General features: G+C 39.1%; 5 protein-coding genes and 1 non-coding gene across 7 annotated transcripts; 3 read left to right on the forward strand and 3 right to left on the reverse strand.

The window, feature by feature from the left end:
• Positions 1-805: 805 nt before the first annotated feature.
• Positions 806-5,630, reverse strand: LOC137738726 (formin-like protein 3). The gene is made up of 6 exons (XM_068478201.1): positions 5,013-5,630; positions 3,480-4,245; positions 2,932-3,391; positions 2,641-2,843; positions 2,033-2,268; positions 806-1,923 (listed from the first exon to the last, which is right to left on the reverse strand). The coding sequence occupies exons 1-6, from the start codon at positions 5,169-5,171 to the stop codon at positions 1,057-1,059; spliced, it is 2,691 nt and encodes an 896-aa protein (XP_068334302.1). The 5' UTR covers positions 5,172-5,630; the 3' UTR covers positions 806-1,056.
• Positions 5,631-6,737: 1,107 nt separating this feature from the next.
• TRNAA-AGC (transfer RNA alanine (anticodon AGC)) lies at positions 6,738-6,810 on the forward strand. The gene has a single exon. It is a non-coding gene; the product is annotated as a tRNA-Ala (tRNA).
• A 216-nt stretch (positions 6,811-7,026) lies between these two features.
• Positions 7,027-9,212, forward strand: LOC137739666 (putative pentatricopeptide repeat-containing protein At3g11460, mitochondrial). The gene has a single exon (XM_068479327.1). It carries the CDS (start codon positions 7,027-7,029, stop codon positions 9,154-9,156), a length of 2,130 nt encoding a protein of 709 aa, XP_068335428.1. The 3' UTR covers positions 9,157-9,212.
• LOC137739667 (beta-amylase-like) lies at positions 9,050-12,895 on the reverse strand. Of its 2 annotated transcripts, XM_068479329.1 has the most exons (8): positions 12,488-12,895; positions 11,781-11,849; positions 11,268-11,666; positions 10,873-11,037; positions 10,515-10,778; positions 10,215-10,424; positions 9,605-9,844; positions 9,050-9,524 (listed from the first exon to the last, which is right to left on the reverse strand). In XM_068479329.1, exons 1-8 carry the CDS (start codon positions 12,719-12,721, stop codon positions 9,309-9,311), a joined length of 1,797 nt encoding a protein of 598 aa, XP_068335430.1. In that variant the 5' UTR covers positions 12,722-12,895; the 3' UTR covers positions 9,050-9,308. The 2 variants fall into 2 exon arrangements, with proteins under 2 accessions (XP_068335430.1, XP_068335429.1); XM_068479328.1 differs by lacking the exon at positions 12,488-12,895 and having other exon boundaries at positions 11,781-12,013.
• Positions 12,896-15,676: 2,781 nt separating this feature from the next.
• Positions 15,677-16,363, forward strand: LOC137740413 (extensin-like). The gene has a single exon (XM_068480291.1). It carries the CDS (start codon positions 15,677-15,679, stop codon positions 16,361-16,363), a length of 687 nt encoding a protein of 228 aa, XP_068336392.1.
• A 1,419-nt stretch (positions 16,364-17,782) lies between these two features.
• LOC137738775 (uclacyanin 1-like) lies at positions 17,783-18,884 on the reverse strand. Its single transcript, XM_068478247.1, has 2 exons — positions 18,688-18,884; positions 17,783-18,469 (listed from the first exon to the last, which is right to left on the reverse strand). Exons 1-2 carry the CDS (start codon positions 18,854-18,856, stop codon positions 17,916-17,918), a joined length of 723 nt encoding a protein of 240 aa, XP_068334348.1. The 5' UTR covers positions 18,857-18,884; the 3' UTR covers positions 17,783-17,915.
• Positions 18,885-25,779: the final 6,895 nt, after the last annotated feature.

The following is a 25,779-nucleotide window of genomic DNA, read 5'->3' on the forward strand; positions in this document are numbered from 1 at the left end:
AGATTAAATACTATAATTTAAATAGATAGTCTCTCAAACATTATCCTAAAACGAGAGAAATGCTGATATGGCAATACATACAATCAATTTTCAATGTTCGATTGGTATATTGTTTCATGATGGCTGCAAAATATGAGTGCATGTTTGTACGCATTTCAATGATTGACCAGTCACTCACATCAATGCATGTTCGCCTGAGCACTCACATTAGTCATACTGCTTGTTCGCTTACAGCCTTACAATGTTGCAATCGATCAGAGAAATAAGATTTAGACAAGTAATTTTTGAGTCAAATTAAGCATGTTTCAAGTTCTCGAATTAGTACTGTAAACCTGACATTGTAGAATCCAAATTATGTTTTGGTATGAGAGTGTAAAATGATAGATCGGAATAACAACAAAGTTTCTGATCTTTTAAACTTAACAAGTCTTTCTGTACATAAGATATCCCATTTGCCCTTGGATCCATGGAGTCCCTTTTCAACAAGCACTCTTCCTGGAAATACACAACCTTTGTGCAACCAACAAATTTCAAAAACAAAATTCTAGGGCTCGAAAGAAATTAGATACCGGTGATTTCGCGAAAGTACCATCTCAAATCATCATGCCAAAGCGATCTCAATGGAGGTGGATTGTCTGCCCTCCCATTTCCATACTCTCCCCATACCCTTCTGTGATGTGTGGTCACGGTTAAGCCATGTCAACATTTTATATTAATTTTTTACAGAAATAATAAAACAAAAAGTAATAAGAATATAAAATGTTAACATGGCTTAACCGTGACCACACAAACAGGAGGACACGGGGAGGGTATGAAAATGGGAGGGCAGACAATCCACCTCCGATTTCAATGCCGTCTGAATTGTGGACTATACAGTCACAGAGAGAATGCCACAAAAACTTGAAGGCCAATTTCATACTGCACACATGGTTTTGGCACTTACTGCATTACTTGAACTCCAAGCAACCGTTAATGTGCTTGCAAACGCAACCAAAGCATAAGTGATACGCGGGCGAAATTCTTCCAAATTAAAATACACCTATTCTAAATGAAAAGCTAGGTCTCATCATCTGAACTGAAACCCTCCTCCACCCGCCGTTCTGCAATTGCTGGAAATAGTCGTTGACGCATATCTGTAGGTGGTGTTTGACGATTTTCTGGAGTTGTTTCTGTCGCCGTTGGGGCCTGGGCCTCTTTCTTGGCATTCTTTGCCGCCTTCATTGTTGAATTTCGGACCTCTGTGCATACCTTGTTTAGAATTACCAAGAAATCTCGGACAATCGCAAACAAGCGAATGCCTTCATCCCTCCCTGCGTTCCCGTGGAAGTAATCCGCTGTGCTCTTCACAAGAACAGTTATCCTCTTTTCTTCTTCCAACAGCCATGTAATATCAGATTCCGCCCGCTCCACAAAACTGGCTAGTGTCCGTTGGAATTCACTATCTTCGTCCATATTCTTCATCTCATCATTTATAAAATCTCGATTTTTTACTAAGGACTGGCCAAGATTTGCAACTGTCGACGTTAGGCCATCAGCATCTACAAGTGCAGCCTTTTTCACATCTTCAAGTTCATCGCTTAAACCTGAGACAACCTGAAGACCGAGGTTACACAAGTGCTCCTCTGAGTCCTCATTGACATCCTCAGCTATGTCCTCTGTACTCAAGTTGGACATGCTCCGGCTTTCTCTGGCTGTGCGAATAGCTCTTCGACCCTCAGAACGCATGATCTCTTGAACTACAAAGTGCAAGAGTGTGGTTTTGCCATCAGTGCCTTTTACATCAGCGAGTTTCAAAAGCGTATCAAGCCTAAATGCCTGCGCACCACCACGGTAGGTGCCATCATTCATACGGTTTCCAGTTTTGAGAACCGCTTCTAAAAGTTTTAGGAATAGCCTGCTCTTTCTGAGTTTGTTGCAAGCAACCTGACATTTACGGAGAGGAATAGTTGGATAACACAGAAACATTGAAGGTTGCTTTGACTAACTATAATTGTTCAATAGATAGATTGCGTTCGCAGATCAAGAGTCTCACCTCTAAAGTTATGAAGGACTCTTTAGTGGTAGAAACCTCCTCTGGCAGGGAACACATGAACAACAGTGACTCCATGCGCTTAAAAGCAAATGGTATGTCGACCATGGCTTTGAGGAACCGCTCTGCATGACCAAGTTGAGCAATATCCTCTGTGAATAACCTAAGCTTCAATTCTTCTTCCGCAGTTGGTGCCATCCTCAACAAGTTTTGGAGGAACTCCACAGGAAGCTCATTACCTGATTCAATCAATAAAGGTAAGAACCATGTTACTGATAAGAAATAACACATAGATTAGCCCATCGTCCAGGATAAATGATTCAAAACATGGTATTTCTTGTTTTTTTTTCGATTCAAACATGGTATTTCCGAGTTCTTATTTTCTGAAGTTCCACGCTATGTTCTTCTATTTCGAGTTTTTATTCTTTATAACATGATAATAGAGTTTTTATTCTCTTTGTTTGCTCAATTTAGCACTTGAATCGAAATTGGAAAAACATAACATGGAACTTCAGAGAGACAAGTGGCCAATGATGAAGAGTTTTTCCCATGTAAACAACACAAAGTAAATATCTCCTAGAGAACTTTCTCACGATGAGAGAGGGACTCACCTTCTCGGAGGGCATCAGCAACTTCTTCCGCTGTCAAATTCAATGCTCGTAGAAGAATTGCAAGATTTTGTGCTTTCTTTCTGTCGATAATTTGAATATACTGGACTGCAGGTTCTAAGGCTGATGCTTCCTTCCTCCGATCATTTTTGGCTTTATCCGCAGCGTTATAACCAAATAGCGACTCTATCTGCTCCTCATTGAATCTGTAAATAAGTAGGAAGTTAAATTGGAGTATTTAAAGTTAATTGTTGATGAAAAATTAGATCCTTCAAGAGAAAGTTAATGCCTTACTGGAATGATCCTGCACTGATCTCATGCCAGACCATTGACTGATCCGAATTGGTATTAACCTTATCCCAAAAGAATGGCTTTAGCTTGGTCTTTTGAGATCCCTCAGCATCCATATCACCACTACCTCCACTGTTTGCTTTGCGATGAGGTCCTATAGGCGGACGGTTGTTCTTGCCAGGCAATGGTTTCGGTGGAGGTGCAACTTTCGGAGGTGGTGGGGCCTTAGGACGAGGAGGAGGAGGTGGTGGTGGACCTGGTGGTTCAGGTGGTGGAGGAGCTTGTCTTCCAGGGGGAGGTTTTAGGGGAGGAACTGACCCTCCTGCCACGGCTTCTGATGTAGTTGCATCATCAGGTGCAGATTCATTTCCTTTTTTCAGGGCCATATTGTTTGCAAAATTTGCACTAGTGCCGAACTCTTTGTTACTGGAATTTCCTAAACTAGTAGACTTCTGAGAAGAACCTGTGGCATTACAAAGATTGTGACAGGCCTTAGAATGCAAAGAAAATCATCATCAATTGGTGGAAGAGGCTAATAATTGTGTACATACCAGCGGATATTGTGAGAAGAGGCCTATCATCATTTGGTCCGTTTCTTGGACCAATTTTTCGGCTTCTCCTTTTCTTAATACAGCAGAAACAGAGAAGTGCAACAATGATAAATATTACAACTGCAGCTCCGGCAAAAGCAATTAGTTTAATCACATTGCTGTTATCCTTTTGTGGCGCCTTTTTTTTACCAAATGAGGGATCCTTTGCTGGTGGATTTTTCTTTTTTGGTGAGGGTTTCGCATCCTTTGATGGTGGATTTTTCTTTTTCGACAAGGGATCCTTTGATGTGGGATTAGGACTAGCACGAAAAGTAGTATGAGTTTTCATAGAGGATGAAGGTGAAGGTGAAGGTGCTTGATATCTAGGCAACCTAGCTGCAGGGCCGGGAGCTAGAACTGGAGCATGCCCTGGTTGTGGAGAAGGAGAAGGGCTTGGCGTTGTTGGCTTACGTGAATTGCTGGCCAAATGTCTTCTAGGAGCATCCGGCCAGCCTAAAAGCCACTCTAAGCAGGTGAGGAACCAATTTTTCGAGGTAGCCTTTTCATCAGAAGCATGAAACAGAAGCCCTTTCTTTCTTAAGCAATCAAAAAGTGTTTGTTTCACATGATGAGGGAGAACTAAAATTGCATGGTGTATGTTGCTTTTTGTTAAGAATGTTGTTTCAGAGTCAGCGGCTGCTTCCTGTGGAATGTACAAGTTAAAATTTTCGATAGCATCTTTCTCATCTATCAGTTCTTTCCTGCAATGGATCCATGCCTGCTCTGCCTGCAGTAACAAGATCTAGTCAAATTTCGGTGATAAACATGTAATCCTCTTGTACAATAATGAAGTAGCTATCATGAGTTCAAATTTTCAATACAACAATTACAAAAAATTTCAATCTTTTGCCTTAACGCAGTTGTCATTTCTCACACAGCCGAATGCAGTTTCACGGTATACAGTCTGCTATTGCTTTTGCTGGTGGAGTTTTCTATCTTTTCTACAAGCCATTTGCTCCTATCTGTCTTTAACTCAATGTAGAGTTACATGTTGGCATATATAGCTTGAGCATGAAGAACAAAGTGCACATAATTTGCAAATTCATCCCTCCATGTTTTAGCAAAACAAAAAATGGATTGTGTCACCTAAATAGGTTCTTAGCTTCTTCAGAACAGGAACCTGCTAGTGTTACATACAAACATGACAAGCGGAAATTGAAGATCAAATTCATTTTTCTCGAGCCATATTCTAATTAATCTAATCAACATCATGCAGAGGAGCAGAGGGGAAACACATTACTCTAGCCAACTTAGGTACGCCCAGGTCATCGCAAATTTGACTTTAATTTTCTCTTCCCATTAGCAACCAAGACTAGTTCTTTCTTGCTTTCAATACAACATCGCATTGCAGAAGCGAGAAAAAAACTTACTTCGAATAAAATTTTAATTAATTTCTAATTCAACGCTAAATTTGGCAACAACGTAGCTAACAATCACGAAGGAAGAAAATAGCAGGAAAAAGAATTAAGAGGGTAATTCAAATTATGTTCATACCATGTCTTCGTCTATCTCCTCCGAGAGCCAATCGCCACCATTGCCGAAAAATGTTTCTCTCGTCCTCCTCACACCCTCCGACGCCCCTATCACCAACGCACAAAGCAGAATCACAAAAACAACCGCATAGCTGCCTCTTCTCATTTCCATCCCGTCCATATATTTTCCTTCTCATTTCATCGAACTTGTCTTACAATCCTCAATTTTCCTCTCCAACCAAACAGAAACGAAACGTTTCCAAAAGAGAAAAAAGCAGCCTCGAAGCTCCACCTGCAAGTTGCAACAATGGCGGCCGCTCGCCCTTCTGCTCGGCGTTCTTATCCCCACGTGATTAAAATCTTCAATTTTGACGGCAACCCACGTCAAGTTTCTCAGCTATGCGAAGAACCCACAATTTTTTTTACCATCTCGATCGGAAAAACACAGACTTTGAAGATTCAAACGTCGAGATACGAACATGCAAGAGCAGACCAAAAACAACAACGCATGCAAAACTTTATACTATTTTAAAACGTCAAAGCATTGCTGTTTTCACGACCGTTAATAAACGCAAGAAAAAAGCTGAATCAAAACACAAATTCATGGGGTGGGGGCTCTAATCTAATTCAACCTAGAAGGATTTTAGCTAATCTGGATATTTTTTGTGATAATATTTTTTTCTGTTTAGATTTTTGTTCGTCGGGATGTTTCTTGTTTTTCGGGGGTTTAGGAGGAGAGAGAAAGAGAATGACGCGTGATATAGATGTGAGGAGAACAATGTGGGACGTCCATGGTTGTCTTTAGACTTATTTTGGTCTTTTGTCTCTTGACCTCCCTTTGGCTTTTACAACACTTGCCTTCATCCAATTTTTTGTTTTTCTCATTTTATTCTTATCTATTACTTTTCATATTTTTTTTATCCCAAATTTAGCATCTATGTTTTTTTATATTTGGAGTGGAGGGAAGATTGAACATCCGCTATCGAGTTCAGTGATAAATGATGTTAACTAATTGAGTTACGAATTATTTTGTTTTGTTTAACGAATTCTTTTTATTATGCACTTGAATTCAAATTTTTTCTCATAGTTTAGATAATTTGAATTGGCAAATTTTGTTTCTCATAGTGTGGTGAGACAAAATTTCATCCACATACAGGAGTAAAAAGTTCATTTCATTACTAATCTTAATTACCCACCATCTTCCCCTCTCTCACATAACCCCAAACTCATTACCCAAGCCATCCCCACTCACCACCCTTCTTATAAAATCAAACCAAATTCAATGTTTCTTCATGAATTCTCCATATTTTACGTTCACTTAAATATAATATGCAAGTTGACATCCATATTTTTATTCAATATTCATTGAATCTAGTACTAGCCGTATAGTTAAGTGCTCTTGCATTGGGCCTCATGGTCTCGGGTTAGAAGGCTAGTATCGTGGAGAAGGAATATAATTTGGCATGTGGTCCAATATCTTAGTGGGTAGGATATTAAGTTTTCACCTATGCATCCCGAACTCCCAAGTTCGAAACTTCCATCTCCCTAAATTATTATATTAATTTCAAACCCTCCCCTCCCCTCCCCTCCCCTTCCCTTCCCTTAACAATAATAATCTTTTAGTAGATTATCCAAGCCAAACCAATCCCAAATCATAGACGGGCACTTATTTCATGTATCTTTCTCCTTGTATACATTTAAACAACTGAAACAATTATAAATAAATTCGTTCATAGATATGTCAATAGGGGATGTAGCTCAGATGGTAGAGCGCTCGCTTAGCATGCGAGAGGTATGGGGATCGATACCCCACTTCTCCATTTTTTAAAAAACTTTTCGTTTTTTTATCCATATTTTTTCACCCCTTTAGTACTGCGGTCTGCATAAACAAACGGGAGATAGCGAAATTGAAATGCCCGCCACCTCCTTCTTCTCTACTCTCTGAAAGCTCGTGAATATATATTTACACACACACACACACACACACACACACACATATATATATATATATTTCATGTTTTGCAAACTTGTTTCTGATGAACAGCAATGGCAATCTCAAACGCCTCAAAAAATCTATCTGCTCCTCCACTCTCCATCTCAAACACCAATCTCTCAGCCCACCATTCACTTCCCTCCAATGCGGAACCATCTTCCAATCCCTCACCAAAACCAAATCCTTCCCAAAAGGCCAGCAGCTCCACGCCATCGCTGTCACCGCCGGAAATCTCATTAACAACACCTATCTCAGCACCAAGCTCGCCGCTTTCTACGCAAACTGTGGTAAAATGCCCCAAGCGCAGCTGATTTTTGATGGGATTTTACTGAAAAACTCGTTCCTGTGGAATTTCATGATCAGGGGATATGCCTGTAATGGATGTCCGTTCAAGTCTCTGGTTTTGTACCGTGAAATGCTTAGTTTTGGACAGAAGGCGGACAATTTTACCTACCCTTTTGTTCTCAAGGCGTGCGGTGATCTGTTGGTTGTGGAAATTGGGAGGAGGGTTCATGGGGAGGTTGTGGTTAGTGGGTTGGAGTCGGATGTTTATGTGGGTAATGCTCTTCTGGCAATGTACTCCAAGTTCGGGGATATGAGGTTGGCAGGGATGGTGTTCGATAGAATGCCTGGGAGAGATCTAACTTCTTGGAACACAATGATTTCGGGTTGTGTGAGAAATGGTGACCCGACAGAGGGTTTAGCAGTTTTTGAGGAAATGGGGAAGGCAGGATTGAGAGCAGATGGGACAACTTTGCTTGGGATACTCTCTGGTTGTGCTGAGTTGATGGCCTTGAAGGAGGGGAAAGCAGTTCATGCATATGTGGTTCGAAACAGTGGTGAAATACATAACGAGTTTTTGACCAATTCTCTTATTGAGATGTATTGTAAGTGCAAGTCTGCGGCTTATTCGAGGCGATTATTTGATGGGGTGAAATTGAAAGATACTGTGTCATGGAACTCTATGATCAGTGGTTATGAGCACAATGGAGATGCTTTTGAAAGCTTGAGACTTTTCTGCCAAATGGTTATGGAAGGTGCAGAGGTTGATGAAGTAACTGTCACAAGTGTGCTCGGAGCTTGTGACCAGATCAGCGCCTTGCAATTTGGCATGTCTGTTCATTCATGCATTGTCAAGAAAGGGTTTCGTGGAAATATCTTTGTGGGAACTGCCCTTGTAGACATGTATTCTAAATGTGGAAGTTTGTCTTGTTCCCGTTGTGTTTTTGATGAGATGCTTGTAAAAAACTTGGTTTCTTGGAGTGCTATGGTTTCAGGATATGGTGCTCATGGGAGGGGAGAAGAAGCAATCTCTTGTTATCACGAACTGGTAGCAAATAATTTCACTCCAGATGAAGGGGTTCTCACTTCTGTTTTGTCAGCATGTAGCCATGCCGGCCTAGTCAATGAAGGTAAAGATATTTTTAATAGAATGACGGTAGAATACAATGTGAAGCCTGGACTTGCTCACTATTCATGTTTGGTGGATCTTCTGGGAAGAGCAGGGCGCGTAGATGAAGCATATGAGCTCATTAAGACCATGCAAGTAGAACCTAGCAGTGATATATGGGCTGCACTTCTTTCTGCTTGCAGGTTACACAAGAATGTTAAGCTGGCGGAGATTGCTGCACAAAATGTTTTTGAAATGAACCCAAAAGGAGTGGGGAGCTACATTTGCCTTTCCAACATTTATGCTTCTGAGAAGAGATGGGATGATGTGGAAAGAGTGAGAGCTGTGGTGAGAAGGAAGGGACTGAAGAAACCACCCGGCTGCAGCTTTGTGGAGTTAGATAGGATGGTTCATAGGTTTTTAGTTGGAGATAAGTCACACCCACAGACACGAGATATTTATGCCAAGTTAACAGACTTGAATCTGCAGCTCAAGGAGGCTGGATACAAGCCAGACACCGCTTCAGTGTTCTATGACGTTGAAGAGGAAGTAAAGGAGAAAATGCTTTGGGATCATAGCGAGAGACTGGCAATTGCTTTTGCCCTTATTAACACACAACCTGGGACAACAATCAGGATAACCAAGAATCTTCGTGTATGTAACGATTGCCACACAGTAACAAAAATGATCTCTATGCTTATGAATCGAGAGATTATAATGCGAGATATCCACAGGTTCCACCACTTTAGACATGGAGTATGCTCTTGTGGGGATTACTGGTGAATGATTCTGTCATGAGATTGTCTGTACATTCATTCTATGGGAAATACAGATTCTTTTATTCAAACAGAAAACATCTCAAATTGTTTTCACATTGCCAGTTTGCCACCCTATGCCAATTTATAGGTTGCTTTTCTCCCAGCCTTGCTGTTGTATCACTTAAATAGAGCTAAGATTTTGCTTATCAACTTAGAAAGTAGGCCAACAAGTCCACCAGCTCCATCACTGACACTCATATCTGTTTCTTTATCCCATGGGAATGGCTTCTCTGCTTTGGTTGCTTCCAGAAGATCTTCAATCGAAATCTCTGGTTTTGACCTCTCCAAAGGACCTAGGTGGTGATTGTACTTCTCTGGGTCTGGACAGTAATCCTGCATAAATGAGGGATCCGATGACATATTTCACCATGAAAGAGCATATTCTTAAATCACATACATGAAGATTTGTTTACCTGATCAGCATGCATCTTCTTTACAAATATCTTGAATATATCAAGATTCGTCTTTTGCAGTAGTTCATCAGACAAACGAAGGTATGTCACCCCATACATCCTTAATTTTGGTTGGCCGTCTTTATTGATGCCATTTGGTCTAGCATTTAGAAGGATTTGGTCATAAGCCACACTGTCGTATCTAGAAAGTGCATTTTCTCCGGCAACTTCTATGTTTTCTCTCCAACCTCCACTCAAAACCTGCACATGTATTTTGCAAAACATGATTGTCAAGAATGCAGTTGTCCATTTTCAATCCATCCTTAGTTTAACTTGTTTGTTCCTTTTTAAATTTGTTATTGATGTGCTTTTTACTTTCCATATTTTTGTAATTGAATAGCATAAATTCGTTAAGAAACATGTTTTATTTAGAACCTGGGTTTTACTAGATACTGTATAATTGTCAAACTAAAGAAAGATTAGTTTTTGTATGGTTTTCCAAGACAATCATTTCGACATGTTTTATGGAGGGAATTGTACAAGAAAACAACAGTAAAACGGTTTTTTTTTTCTCAATGAGAAACGAGACTGAAGTAGGAAAGCTGGTCTTAATAAATTTCATGATGTTTACCTGCTGAACAAGTTCCTCAGGCGCACTTTTGGCATCGGCACTTTGTTCAGAGTTCCTCATCTCTAAACATGTGAAATTCAAAATGGCATGATGCCTTGACAGCATCCTGGCTATAGGTCGGTACCCGTCTCTATCTTTCAAGTTGTAGTATCCTGCGGTAAGCTCCGCGGCGTGATTATCAACTTCATACCACCAGTGGATTCCAGATACCTGTAATCAAGCAGATTCTCGGATTAACATTGGGTGAAAGATCGTAGGTACTGCTAATAAGAGTTTTTTTTATGACATTAGAATATTTACTTTGGCTGCTAGCTTTAATTTACAGCCCACAAAAACTTTGTTGGCTTCATCCAGGATCTGATCACCATGGATCAGTAATTTGTTAGAGTACCAAGTCAAGAAGAACTTCCCTTTCTCGGTAACATATGTCCCATTTGATCTGAAGAACTCTGAGGATTCAGGAGTGTCATTATATTCTCCGGCATTATCTGGCAAAGCCCATTCAGGATGACCTGCAGCTGTTGCAGCCTCTTTGAACTCTGCTTGGAGATACTTGTCATAGCACTGCAATATGGAATAGGTAACGTGTTTAAAACTTAAACTTGCTCGAATATTTCCAGTAAGCCATGGGATCGTCATGCTAATAAATCAATCCCACCTGAAATTCTCCCATCCCTGGAAAAGCCCATCCTTGACTTTCCGGATAAGAGGGATACCTGAGCTCTCCTGCCGGTCCAAGCCCTACTTCAATGTCTATAATAAGTCCAGTTTCTAGAAAATCCGACATGTTCTCTCTGAAACTTTTCATGTAATCACAGTATATCTGTAACAGAACGATTAACATATAAGTAACCTTGATAAAAATGAAGGAAACTTTACCAAAAAAACCACATTTTTACACTAAAAAATCAATCCTGTACTATTCACTGTATTCTTTATTTTCGTCCTTATCGTTAAAACTCAAAGTTTTCAAGTTTTTTTCGTTAGTTTCCTAAAAATGAATGCTAGTTGATGGCATGAACATTTTACATATAGAAATCTTGTGAACCTTACCTGCACAGCGGTTCGTCCGTCAAAGAGATGCAGGTTATCCACACCTAGAGTGAGGTATTCCGGGTTCCTATTACCCTTGAGATTGGTATAAAAGATATCGGGGTCTGATTCTCCGATCTCAAGTACCCATTTGGGAATGGGGATGGTTACAACATCTCCTACATTCCCACCACATTGGTGGAATGACATTATAGCTTGTAATTTCAACCCACAATCTTGAACTGCTTGAAACACGCTCCTATAAGCACTCCAGTCATACTGCTTAGGCCCCTTTGATTCTATGATCCCCCACCACACATCTATCATGACCCCATCAACACCCGCTGCCCGTAACTCCTTCAGATCCTTAACGAGTTTGTCCCCGTCTTCCAAAACATTGTCAACCGTAACAACTCCCAACTGGTACGAAGAAAAACCCCAAGGGAAAAATTAGAACTTTTACTTTGTGATGATCATTATATTTCATACCATAATGCATACATAGTGTGAGTGAAAAGAAGCATCATGACTTACAGGGAGCATCACGAAGATCGGCACATAGTTTTTGAGCATTTTTTCTTGATAAGTGAGAGTGGTTGCAACCTGCGTTGTTGTGTAAGAGAAGATTTTTTAGGGTTTGATTTGTCTGAAGGATGGAGTCGGTGCAACTTTACTGCTCCCAGCTGCCTTTTTATAGAAATATATCACTATCCTTGGTAACCCAAAAAAGAAAGATAAGGACTTCTTCTGCTGCACCTTATCTTTGCACACACACACAGTATTGGTAGTCCCAATGGGGGGTCATCTATCAGCTGAAGTCCACATGCCTTTTTTGTTTGCATTCTGAGGTCTGATCCCATATATGCCCTCAAACAACTTTACAAAATTAGGTCATAAATGCCTTTTTACAAGGGGTATTAAGGTCATTTTAGCCCATGGGACACCTACAGCTTCATTAATCTTAGAGTGAAAAGTAAAGTTGCCCTTCAAGGCTTTAAAAGTTAGTTCAAACTCATGCTTTTTTGTTTGGTCAGTACTGCAACGTCATGCTTCTTGTGTCTGTTTCAGTATCTCAACTCAATCATGTATTATTATGCGTTTTAACTTTTTTACATTAATGATTGACTTGAGATACTGCTACAGTGACATTCCTATTTTAGAGAAGTTTTTCTCTTGTTGCAATCCTTAAAGATATTTATGGAAGAATTTGTACATGAGAAGATTTTGAGGCAGTCACTTACCTTTCGTTCTGTGGTGGAGATTTCAGATGCAATAGCTCGAGGACTTTGGATTGCACTGCGGGAGCAGAATGCCGGAGCTGAATTGACTCCTTGCCTCCATACTTTACTTGCTCCCTCTGTACTCTCGAGTACGTTTAAAAATGGAAAATGCGGGCAGAAGAAGCACCTACTGTGGTAAGCACTTATTTTCTCCCCCAAACCACCTAGAGCTGTTGTTCTTGTCAATGTTGTCATGGTGACTATATGTATGGCCTAATTGTCACCAAAACGACACTTGTATAACATTATTGAGCAGAAAAGGAGTCCGTACGACATGAAACGTGATGTAGCATGAAAACTCTGGTTTCTTGTTGCCTGCAACGATATATAGGTTATGGTTATGGAAGATTTTCTAGAGAGTTTTGGTGGGAGAGGGAAAGAGAAGACAGAGGCCACATTATTTTCTGGCCATGCTTATTTTGATGATTTATTGTTTCTTTCAAGTCATTTTCTTCTCCATTTTTTCTGTGGACTTGAGAGCATCTGTTCAAAAGATAGAAACAAAAAAATTGCATCCAAACAAAAAAAAAGTTTGTATCCCTTTGAAAAGAGGCATGCCTTTTCTTTTTTTGACGAATGACAGGATATTTATTCATAACAAATCTTCGTCACTTTAGTAGGCTAGTCACGGCCACTGACAGATCCACATAAACGATAAAGTGTATGCAATGTCCCCTTACTCGCTATGAAGGCAAGATGCTTGACAAAATGCTTCAGAGAGTTTAAGGGTCATGTAAGTAGTGAAGAGAAACTAACCGAAACGTAGTGCGAGCTTCATCTTGCCGTTGGGAGGGAATGTTCCTAGATTTTCCCTTGGCCATGGCTAGTTAACAAACTCTTCATAAATATGTTTCGTCCATACATTCAAGTGAATCGAATTGGAGACATCCTCAACGAAATGGAGACAACCACTACTAAATCAAATGCGTCTTACTTGTTAATTGTGATGTGAAGCAATGGTTTTGCCATATTGGGCTCAGGTAGCATCGATCCATTCATTATAGAGACTGAATTTAGTCTAGAAAAAGCCCACAACTAAAAGGCTTCAAAAGGATTGGAGCCCATTATAAAAAGCTGTAAATAAGAGCGAAACCGAGGGTAATGTGTCACAATCAAGTGATCCAGCTCCATGCCAAAGAGAAATGACATGGCACTCTGGCAGGCAGACTCCCAATATATCATCTTCAACGGCTTTAATTTAGAGAGGGAGATTGTTTGCCCTCCTGTTACCGTACTCTTCACATGTTTTTTTATTTGTGTGGTCATGGTTAAGCCACGTTAACATTTTATATTGATTTTTTTAATAGAGATAATAAGACAAAAAGTAATAAGAATATAAAATGTTGATGTGGCTTAACCGTGACGGTACAAATAGAAGGAGATGGGAAGGGCACGGTAATAGGGGGCAAACAATCTATCTCCTTAATTTAGTCATATGTACTAACTTTCTACACCGCTCACCTCCTTTTAACGAAGAAAATTGTAATAATGGTTGTTTAATTTTAACTTAACTGGATTAATAATCTTTTAATTAAAAATTTATGACCATTAGTATCTTAACTCATCAAAACCAATGTTCTACAAAACGGCCTAGGCGATGGTGACCCGAGGTTTTTTCTTGCAAATCGGTTGGGGTCTAGGCAGCGCCTAGGTGGGTGAGGCGGTGCTAGGCGGCTAGGAGGCTAGGAGTTTTTTTTTTCTTTTAAATCCTATCTACATTACTATATTTCCTTATTTTCCTCCTATTTTGCATTTTGTGTGGTCTAAAATTGGGAAGTTATTGTACATGTGTTATCTTACAATACTCCTCACTATGGTTCTATGACATATATGCTTAATATATTTTTAAATTTTGGACTTGTTGGATACTCTTTTTGCATTTTATTATTCTTTTACTATCTTATCCATGGATTTCATAAAAGTTTAATTTTTTGTAAGTGTCAATATGCACTTATTTACAAGATGTACAAGAAATTTACCTAAATCTTCCTAGGCCACCTAGCCGCCTAGGCACTAGGCGCCAGCCTGCTGCCCGACTAGCGTTTTTTAGAACCTTGATCAAAACATGCCTCTATAGTTTTTTTGTCAACTTCGTCAGAATTGTATCAAAATTAGTCATGTTGGAATGATCATTTCTACAATTATGTTAAAATTGAGGGACCACTACACCAAGTGTGTTAAAGTTGAGAGACCATTTCTTTAATTAGATTAAAGTTGGGAGACCATTAGCTACAATTTTTCTTATATTGTTTTCCATATTTGCCCCTTGATTTAGTCTCATGTGCGTGACACGTGACTCATTTTGACAGAAATTTTAACGAATTTGACGAAAAGAACCATGGTTGCACGTTTTGATGAGTTAAAAACCAACGAATTTTTAGTTGAGAAACTTACTTCAATAGAGTTAAAGTTGAGAAATCATTATTATAATTTCCTTAATTTAAAGTAAAGTTAAACTAAATTCACTTTGCATTGAGATGGTTAATATTTTCCAAGCCGATTGAACCTGAATTACTGAATGGGAAGAAATATAGAGTTGGATCGGTTAATCATCCAATCTATCTAACCCGACCGAGTTGCATCCCTACTTATTGTCAAGAAGATGAAAGGGCATTGTGGGAAATCATTCTGCAAAGTTGAAACATGAGAGATTTTTCAGTGTGACTGGCACACGAGGTGGTACATCATGTGTCACCATACAAATAGTGAAATATATATGTTAAAAAGTTAATAACTTCCAAAATAAAAATTTCCACAACTTACATAAAAACATGTGATGTATCACTCGTATTCCCATTCCAATAAAAAATTTCTCCTGAAACATGTGCTTTTTGAGAAAACAGCCAATGCAGTTGGCCTTGGCAAATGGCCAAAACCGGGAGAAACCCACTTTCCCATTGAAAATTAGCCTTCACGTGCCTCACTTACCCTCTCTCTCCCTCTCTCTATCTCTCTCTCTCTCTCTCTCTCTCAATTCTAGTAACTCCAAAAAAAAGGACGAAAAATGCACCGTCACTACCCTCACTCTCTTCCTCCGCCTTCTTCGCCATGAAAAGAAGACGACGAAAAACACCCAGCAAACCCCACCACCACCGCCATTCTCTCTGAACCCACACCCTGCAAAACCCAGCAGAAACCCAGCAAACCAAAATGTGCTATGTGGGAAAAGCAACAAAGATCTTCATTTTTTTGGTGACAGTGTTGGTAGTGTTCGGGCTGGTTTTCGGATTAGGGGTTCTCCGCCACGGCCTCCATAAATCCCACAAATGCTCCGCCGATTCGGATTCCTGCAGCCCTCTCCCCTTCCCACCTATTCAATTCCCTAACCCCAGTTCCGGTTCGAACCAGCCCAGCTCACCAAATCCCGATCCAACTCTGACCCAGCCCAGCCCACCTAACGCCAATTTCAACCCGCCTCCGCCGCCCAACCCAGATTTAACCCCGTCTCCGCCGACGTCAACTTCAAGCCCGCCTCCTCCAACTCCGCCGACAACAATTCTAAGCCCACCTCCGCCAACTCCGCCGACATCAATTCTGAGGCCACCTCCGCCGACATCAATTCTAAGTCCACCTCCGTCAACTCCGCCGACATCAATTCTGAGGCCACCTCCGCCGTCATCAATTCTGAGTCCACCTCCGCCGACATCAATTCTGAGTCCACCTCCGCCGTCATCAATTCTGAGTCCACCTCCGCCGTCATCAATTCTGAGTCCACCTCCGCCTAACCCAACTTCCAATCCGCCATCTTTTCAGCCGTCTCCGCCGGCTACAAAGGCGGCACCGCCGTTCAATCCGCCAAGTGAAGCCCAGGTGACTCCAGGTCCTGCCCGTGTTTAGCTGCCATAGTACAAGTTAAAAATTTGGCCCAATTTATTTCGAATTTTGGAGAGCAGCTGTTTTTATTCTTTTGATTCATATTCTTGGATTGACCATCAATGGGTTGGGTACTTGGATTTGTATATAAAGGTGTTTGTGAATTTTTGTGTATTTGATTCGCGAAATCCGAACGAGATCGTTTTACAAATCTCAATCGGTGAGCGGATCAGAATCAAGCATCATTTATCACGCAATTCGACAACTTTTCGTGAATTTAGACTGTCTCAGTCAGTGTACCAGTGTTTCTTGTTTTACCATGGTGATGCCTACTTTTTCTGTTTTCTTCTGTGGATTTCGATGTCTCCGTATGCCCTTGTCAATCAGGGATAAGAATTGTCTGCCATTCTATTTCTGATGTTTTTTGTGGTCTTTTATTTTGTGTGATCACGGTACGTCAATATTTTTATTTTTATTTTTTATAAAAATAATAAGATAAAAATAAATAATAACATAAAATATTGACGTGAATTACACAAACGGAAAGAAAGAGGAGAACACCGAAAGCAAAAGGGCTGACAATCCTGACCAGTCAATCAGGTTTACTACGTTGTCTGTTGTCTTATTCCTAGGAATACAATATTTGGTCTAATTTGAAGTTATTTTTTACGAAATTTTTTTTTAAGTACTTCTGGTATTCATAAATATTTTCGGTTACTTTAAAAATACACTTGCAAATGAGTATTTTGGTTGCAAAAGTACACTTGCAAACGAGTATTTTGTTTGCAATATTTGCATTTTCTTATCGCAAATTGCAATATTTGCTTTCGATACATATGCGAAATTGCATACAGGTTTTCACTCAAATACCCTAATAATTCAACTTGTTATAACAGAAAGTATCCATAGTCTGTAAATAACCATCATGCAATATGTCAATACTATTGATGTATAGTTTATAAAAGAAAATACTTTTCATTCACCTCTTATGAAAGATGCATCACCTTATCTATTAATTGTGATCAATTTATTTTGACTGTACAAATTTTATAGTTGGAGCTGCTTATTTCATAATCTTCATTTAAGTATCACATCTATTAAATATCAATCAAATAAGAGATTATTTGGTCATTCATACATATTGAACAAATAGACGGCATTTTTACTAAGTAACAAATTCATGATAAACTGTTCATCTATCTATTAAATATAGATGTTGAGTGGTTAGATCAACTGCTGGTGCAGTTGGGTCTGCTTCAACTAATCTGGTTGGAATGTTTCAAAATCTTTAAAATCATACAATCAATGGGGTATTTCTATATTCCAATAATCTTGGTTTTTTTTTTCTTAATGTATTTTAAAAAAAAAGTGGAGGCAAGTTAATTAACCAACTTATGTAGTAGCTAGCTAGTAGTACTTATAATTTCCAAGTAAAACTGGATTTTTAGTTATAGCTTGAACATTTTATAAATATTGTATAAAATTGGAATAAAATGCTGAGGAAATTTTGTCACACAGAAAACAAAATAAATACATTCTTCATGAACAATCACGTAAATATACCTTGCTTAAAACCCTAGTGGGCTAGCAACAACATGATCAAAACGCTGAACCCGGCAGTGAGACTGATTGGGAGACCGCCTATGTAGTTTGGTGATGAAGCAGAAGGTTGCGGTGAAGACCCGGTTCGAGAAATGGAACTAGGAGCTTCAGTTGAAGGAATGTGATCAGTAGGGTCTGATGCAGGACTGATGGGTAATCCAGATGGCAGAGTAGGGGACAATGTGGGAGCAGATTGTGGTACAGGTTCTGCCGGCGAGGCAATAGAAGGTTCCGGAGCCAAACTAGGAGTTGCCGGCGAAGGAGTTGGAACTAAAGGAGATTCTAGTGGGGAAGGGCTTATAGGAGAAGCTGCTGGTGCGGCAGAAGTTGCAAGAGTGTGGACTTCAAGCTTCATTCCTTGGCTACAATGCCCAGCTGTTCCACAGATGAAATACCTTTTGCCGGGAGAAGATAGAGGAATGGTAGTGCTTCCACCACTGTAAGACTGAATTGAGTTCCTTGCTTGACAAGAATCATAGTCTGCCTTTGGCACTTCAATCACTTCATGGTTTGGTGAGTACTGAAAATCTGCGTACATACAAAAAGTATTTGTTAATTTAAGTAAATATCGGATAAAATTATGGTAGTAGCACTTCAAAATCCTCATCATGCGGTCTTCCCTTTCTTCACTGGTTTTTTTTTTTGTTTCACTAGAAGGGAATGTTGACTAGTTGAAGTGTGCGAATATCAACTCCTATATTATAAGATATTTCCAATCAATATCTTTGGGTTTGTAAATAACTTACTGAGATTATCTCCGACTAAGAATGAATGTGACGATGCCCAAGTTTTAAGATCAGTAGTTGAATCCCACCTGCCATTCGGACCTCCGACTGTGTAAGTGGCTGCCATGGCCGATTCTATGAGCATGGTCACAATAACCAGGTTCATCAATGTGGTTCTTGGAGCTGCCATATTTTACTTAATTAGTAATGAAAGGGCGAATAAGTTGAAGAATAGAATTAAGTAGTAGAGAGAGCCAACCACATAGATATATAGAGGTTGAAGGAAAAAAGAAGAGGCATTAGAAAGTGAAGATAATATTAATTTAGGGTTTAGTTGTTTTAGTTGGTCAAGTGTCATGATGATTAGACAAGGATAGGCTGTAGGCTCATGTTGGTAAAAATATACGTTCTTCTTCTGCCGCTACAATGATATTTTTCGAATATTTTATTTTTATATTTATTTTTACTTTCTGCACATATTTATTAAATTTTTATCATTGATCTTTTTTAATTTATTCGATTCGGCTGAAAATTATAAAGATTTTATGAGAAGTAAAAATGATTGTGTGTATAGTACTACCTATCTTTTTTTATGTAGATAACATAGTGAGTAAATAGTTCAATTTTTTCTTGTCACTATTTAATGTGAATTATTAATTCAAGCATTGTTTTGAATGTGGATTCATATATTAAATTCTTGACATAATTTAATGTTTTTTTTAATGAATACATAATTGAAATCTATGAACAATTAAAGTGGAGATAAATTTTAATACGTATCGTGGTGTAATTTTTTTTACAATATAAGTATATAAATGTTGATATATTACATTTCTAGAGTACATTAAAACAAAAAAAACACGATGTTATGATTTGAGTTGAATAACACTTTTACGTGGCGGTGTTAAACTGAATCTGATGTTTAAATATTGTTAACAAAAACAAAAAAGTAGACATGAAAAACAAAAGAGCCAAGCCAAATTAACTTTTGCAAATGGAGTGGTTTATGGCTTCCACGTTAAACAGTTAATGAACAGGTATACATCGATTCACCTAATCTAAATATTCCAAACCGGCAGAAGCTAAATAAGAAAAAAAAATGAAGCTACCATGAAGTGGTTCAATGTAATACCGACACGTTTTATTTCCAAATGTCTGCACAACTAACCAAACCAAGCACCCATATATTCTGTTTCACTAAAAAAAAAAAAACCCACATATATTCATAAGAATTACGAGGATGCAGCTTCAACTAGACCCCATGCAATATTACGAAAAGAATGTACCAAATTTTCAAGTGTTATAATAATAATGAATGACATAGTCGATAAGTCTTATTTTAAAATATAGGAAATTATTATTGGCACTCCAAAAATCTTATTTTGGACGACTTTCTATAGTTAGAAAAAAAAATACACTTGTAAGGAATGTAGAATGAGATTTGTAGAATGCTAATAACAGTTCCTAAAATATATTAACAAAATAAATTCATTTGTTATAATTTATGTAGAATATAACGTCACGTGGTCGTGTTTCAAATATACTGAAAATTTGCTTTGAAAAGAGAATATATAAGTTACTACTGAAAACAAAAAATGCTCACATATTCCAATGCAAACTTTCAGCAGCTGATGGAATCTGTATGTATGGAAGAACATGAAATTATAGCTTCACCAAATCTGGTTCGGTTTACCAAAAGCAAATGGTTCACCAAATTTTGGTTTGGTAAACAAGATTTCAACGATGGGGACAGGAGAGAACTGTAAAAATCTCAGTAGATCACCACAAAAGAAAACATTCAGTGATGAATGCTAGTAGTTTGGTGTAAACAAATTGTGCCTTCCCTTGGCTTGCAGCGTGCATGTCAAGCAAAGAAAATTGTTCTTTAGTGGTTGTTTTTACGAGAACGTGAAGGTAAAAAAAAGTCTTACATTAGCGAAGTAAAATCTTGTAAGAGCTTATAAGCTGTTTATAAGAAATAATTTTGGTATTACTTGTTTGACAATTTGAGCAAGTTCACAACATCTACTGATCAATAAAAATCAAATCAAGGTATGTATACATCACTTTCTAAGAGTATTTCCAAAGGAGATGTCAAAATCATAGGTGGAATGCCATTGTGTATATTTGACGTCAAAAGTCTCTCCAACCGAAATATTATTTGTTGACTGGATTTGAAGGCTTTGTGATTTGGAGTCAAATTTGACATCAATGTCAATTTATTTTTAATTCATTTTAATAGTGGGTCCCTTATTCTACTAACATTCTAACCAATAAAAATTTTGTTTCTGTTGTGACCTATATTTAACTGACTAGGGAAGGGGGCCTGCGGCAAGGAGAGAGGTTGTAGAGAGAATGTATTTGTGGGGATGTGTAGAGGAATGCGTGTTATCCCCCAACGTAGTGCCTTTATTTATGGTAATAAGGGAGAGAAGAAATTGTTCATCTCCAAGGAATACAAGATCATATAGGAAAAGATAACTAGAATCAAATCTAATTTAGGATTTACACAATCACACTTAAATTAGAAGTTTATAACACTCCCCCTTAAGTGTGTAAATACTCAAGTAGATTCGGCATCATGTAGAAGTTGATTGAGGAAGTCAACTCGTCGACACTGATTCTGGGAACACGTTATTCTCAAATAAGGTAGGAACTTGCATAAGGAAGTAAGTCTCACAAAAAAGCCCCTAAGGCTATGGCAAAAACCTGAGTAGGGACAAAATCCATAGTCCAAGGAAAAATGCGTGAGCAATGCAAAGTCAAATGAAACGTCTACGGGACGTCCTCAGGGATATGATCAACCCAAGGTGGGAGCCTCGTTAAAACCTAGTTAGTTAGTAAAAACCCAGTAGGAAAAATGCCCCTAATCGTAGGGAAAAAAGTATATTAAGGTCAATCAAGTATACTTCAGGATACTCCCTATGAGTTTGATACAATTCCAAAGAGAAATAGCAATATTACAACTCAGAAAGTTTACGCATACCAATTCGATGAACAAGCTTTTGAAATGTTGTCTTCGGTAGTGATTTAGTGAAGAGGTCGGCCAAATTGTCTTGTGAACGGATTTGCGTAACTTCAATCTTTTGATGTTTTTGTTGTTATGTGAGAAGAACTTCGGCGTAATGTGCTTGGTGTTCTCTCTATGACATCCCACATCGCCCAGGGGAGTGATCCTTAAGTGTATATTCCCATCTCTACCTAGCACGAGGCCTTTTGGGAGCTCACTGGCTTCAGGTTCCGTAGAAACTCCGAAGTTAAGCGAGAAGGAGGCTAGAGCAATCCCATGATGGGTGACCCACTGGGAAGTTGCTTGTGAGTTCCCCAAAACAAAACCGTGAGGGAATGGTAAGCCCAAAGCGGATAATATCGTGCTACGGTGGTAGAGCAGGCCCGGGAAGTGATCTGCCCCGGGCCGGGATGTGACAATTTGGTATTAGAGCTTAACCCTGGCCGTGGTGTGCCGACGATGACGTCGGGCCCCTAAGGGGGGTGGATTGTGACATCCCACATCGTCCAGGGAAGTGATCCTTAAGTGTATATTCCCATCTCTACCTAGCACAAGGCCTTTTGGGAGCTCACTGGCTTCGGGTTCCGTAGGAACTCCAAAGTTAAGCGAGAAAAGGGCTAGAGCAATTCCATGGTGGGTGACCCACTGGGAAGTTGCTCGTGAGTTCCCAAAAAAAAAACCGTGAGGGAATGGTAAGCCCAAAACGGATAATATCGTGCTACGGTGGTAGAACGGGCCCGGGAAGTGATCTGCCCCGGGCCGGGATGTGACACTCTCCTTTGATGTAACCCTTCTTGAGCTGTTCGATGCATTGCGTTGTCTTCATAGATCGTCGTAGGGACATCAACGACAGGGTAAAGATCGCAGGAGTTTCGAATATGGCCCACAACTGCTCTCAACCAAAAGCATTCCCAAGTTGCTTCATGTAAGGCAAGAATTTCTGCATGGTTAGACGAAGTGGTAACTAAGGTCTGTTTACTTGATCTCCAAGATATCGTGGTACCTCCAACGATAAAGACATAACCCATTTGAGAACATGCCTTTGTATGGATTAGATAAGTATCATGCGTCAGCATAACCAACTAGGTGAGAATCGACTCGAGAAGAGGGGGTGCGGCATCACTCGAGGATCCATAGGGATATAATAAGCCCAAATCTGTAGTACCCTTAAGGTAGCGGAAAATGTCTTTAACACCAATCCAGTGTCTGCGTGTTGGTGCATTACTGTATCTTGCCAAAAGATTAACAGTGAAGGAGATGTCGGGTCTAGTGCATTGAGCTAAGTACAATAAAACGCCTATCACACTTAGATAAAGAACTGCAGGCTCTAAAATCTCATCATCATCCTCCTTCGGAAGGAAATGATCCCAATTCGCATCTAGCGATCGAATGATTATAGGAGTACTCGAAGGCTTCGCTTTAGGAAGTTTACACATACCAATTCCATGAACAAGCTTATGAAATATCATCTTCGGCAATGATTTGGTGAAGAGGTCGGCCAAATTGTCTTGTAAACGGATTTGCGTGACTTCAATCTTCTGATGCTTTTGTTGTTGATGTGAGAAGAAGAACTTCGGCGTAATGTGCTTGGTGTTGTCTCCTTTGATGTAACCCTTCTTGAGCTATTCAATGCATGTTGCGTTGTCTTCATAGATAATCGTAGGGACATCAACGACGGGGTAAAGATCGCAGAAGCTTCGAATATGGCCCACAACTGCTCTCAACCAAAAGCATTCCCAAGTTGCTTCATGTAAGGCAAAAATTTCAGCATAGTTAGACGAAGTGGTAACTAAGGTCTGTTTAGTTCACCTCCAAGAGATTGCGGTGCCTCCAACGATAAAGAATAACCCGTTTGAGAACACGTCTTGTGCGGATCAGATAAGTATCATGCGTCGGCATAACCAACAAGGTGAGAATCAACTCGAGAAGAGGGGTGAGGCATCACTCGAGGATCCATAGGGATAGAATAAGCCCAAATCCGTAGTACCCTTAAGGTAGCGGAAAATGTTCTTAACACCAGTCTAGTGTCTACGTGTTGGTACATTACGGTATCTTGCCAAAAGATTAACAACGAAGAAGATGTCAGGTCTAGTGCATTGAGCTAAGTACAATAAAACAGAATTGTCTGATCTCAGTTGCTGCTATATATGCACAAGCTTGGCAATCGATTTTAGAGAGATTGCCGCGGCATCGAACAAGGCCATAAACGACATCGTTGTTCTGACCAATGCTTGTGATGTAATATCCTGTTTGAGATGCATTGGCAACAAGGGAAGTGAGGGTAAGATCAAGGTTTTGCTCATAGACACTCCCGGAAGTGTAATTGGCAGCGGTGTTACAGTTGAAAATATTTAATCTTTTGCGCTTTAGCGGGATAGTAAATTTGAAGAATGCATGAAATAAGGAGAAAATAAGAAGCGTATAATGCAAAAAAATTCATTTTAAAAGATGATAAAATGGATTAGAAGCAGAAAAAATTGCAGCAAATGAAACACCAAAGATTATGTGATGAATGCTGAACAAAACATGTTCCGGGACATTTCGTCATCGAAAATAACTTACACAGGGAAAAATAAAAAACTATAAAATGGTTTAAATTTAGAGCAAGTACTTAAATTTTAAAAATGGTGAAAGAAAGATATATATGCATATGTAGTTTTCAGAATCTGATTACGTGTAGTTCATCACGTCTACATAATTTTAGTATCATTGTTTCTATGAAGATTAAAGTAACACCAAACATAAAATCCAAATGTCGAATACCAAAAAGAGTCAAAGTAAACACGCCGTACACGACCATCGTCCCAGCAACCAAGTTAAGAAATAAATACAAAACTGAAACAAGTACTTCTAAGCAACGACTTGGAAAAACCCGTACTTCTTTTTTCTTTTCTTTTTTTGGTCAATCCTTCTTCTTTTTTAAATGCAATATTCACCCCTGGCCGGCTGGCGTATACAGGCCAAGAGAAATTTGGGAAATCATGAGAGAGACCTGTTGAGTTTTGTTCACAAGTGTTGTTGAGTGTTGTCGATGCGTGAGTGATGTCAACATGTATGTGCTAGGGCATTTCGTCAAACACGTGTATAGGATTATTTCAATTATATTGAACATGCCTTCGTCGAAGATACTAATAATTTTGTGTCTCTTATATATATATATATATATATATTTTTTTTTTTCCCTCCATACGTTTGGAGCTTCTTACGTGGGACATAAGGAACCAGCTTGAATAGGTTATTGATTTAAAGTACATTGTATATGGGCTAGCGCAATGCTCCTATTGACCTCTCAAACTGCAAAAATTGTTTACTTGAAGTAGATCGAGACCTTCGGAAGCGATGCCCTCCAAGTCAAGGTGCTATAATTTGGTACAAAAGTTGTTTTTGAAATATTGATCAGATGCACATACATATACCTAGTGACGGTGACGCGAACAATGCTCTTTACGTGACAAAGACACCAAATTCATTGATGCACCCCCATCGTCTGATGATAAAGTTCATGACTTGTTTATTCGATTATGTTCAAAATCTTCTGTTTAGTCACCTTCACGTTGCAGTTCAATGCACTGGTGATGTGTAAGAAGTGTCTTGATGCCTCAATATTGAGGAACTTATAAATCAAAGACATGGAGTGAGAAACGGGTGCGCTCATTATCGAAGACTCGAACTTTACTCCCTTGCTAACGATGAACTTTAATTAGAGGAACTTCTAAAATTTCAAGATAACAATTCTAAGAAACATAAGAAAAAGATTGAATCTTTGCTTAGACAAACCACAATTTTTGTTCACTTGGTGCATTATTTCTTGGGGTGTAATATCCACACACCGCATTTTACTTCTCACATACCTTTTTAATTTTCGGTCGTCGGATCGGATGAATTGAAGAAGATCAAGAGACAGAAATTATCAAGGGGTGTGTGAGAAGTAAAATAGGGTGTGTGGATAGCACACCCCTATTTCTTAATCCAACTTTGCAAAAGTACAATAAAACTAACAAAGAAATTTGATGCCAGAACTTCATATTGTTGCATATGAAATGCTTCTTAAGCAATCTCTTGTGGCCTCCTTACTCAACATTGTATAAATTTCAAGTCAAATT

This window comes from Pyrus communis, chromosome 7 (assembly GCF_963583255.1).
Source record: "Pyrus communis chromosome 7, drPyrComm1.1, whole genome shotgun sequence".
NCBI classification, from domain to species: Eukaryota; Viridiplantae; Streptophyta; class Magnoliopsida; order Rosales; family Rosaceae; genus Pyrus; species Pyrus communis.

What these genes read in the sequence shown, in the direction of transcription:
- LOC137739666 (XM_068479327.1), top strand. Translation starts at nt 7,027, where the DNA reads ATGAACAGCAATGGCAATCTCAAACGCCTCAAAAAATCTATCTGCTCC.
- LOC137740413 (XM_068480291.1), top strand. Translation starts at nt 15,677, where the DNA reads ATGTGCTATGTGGGAAAAGCAACAAAGATCTTCATTTTTTTGGTGACA.
- LOC137738775 (XM_068478247.1), bottom strand. Translation starts at nt 18,856, where the DNA reads ATGGCAGCTCCAAGAACCACATTGATGAACCTGGTTATTGTGACCATG. An exon ending in CTTAGTCGGAGATAATCTCA is followed by an intron (nt 18,470 to 18,687) that starts GTAAGTTATTTA and finishes GTATGTACGCAG; the next exon opens with ATTTTCAGTACTCACCAAAC.
- LOC137738726 (XM_068478201.1), bottom strand. Translation starts at nt 5,171, where the DNA reads ATGGACGGGATGGAAATGAGAAGAGGCAGCTATGCGGTTGTTTTTGTG. An exon ending in AGGAGATAGACGAAGACATG is followed by an intron (nt 4,246 to 5,012) that starts GTATGAACATAA and finishes TTGTTACTGCAG; the next exon opens with GCAGAGCAGGCATGGATCCA. An exon ending in TCTTCTCACAATATCCGCTG is followed by an intron (nt 3,392 to 3,479) that starts GTATGTACACAA and finishes GTAATGCCACAG; the next exon opens with GTTCTTCTCAGAAGTCTACT.
- LOC137739667 (XM_068479329.1), bottom strand. Translation starts at nt 12,721, where the DNA reads ATGACAACATTGACAAGAACAACAGCTCTAGGTGGTTTGGGGGAGAAA. An exon ending in CTGAGGAACTTGTTCAGCAG is followed by an intron (nt 9,845 to 10,214) that starts GTAAACATCATG and finishes ATACATGTGCAG; the next exon opens with GTTTTGAGTGGAGGTTGGAG. An exon ending in AGAAGATGCATGCTGATCAG is followed by an intron (nt 9,525 to 9,604) that starts GTAAACAAATCT and finishes TCATTTATGCAG; the next exon opens with GATTACTGTCCAGACCCAGA.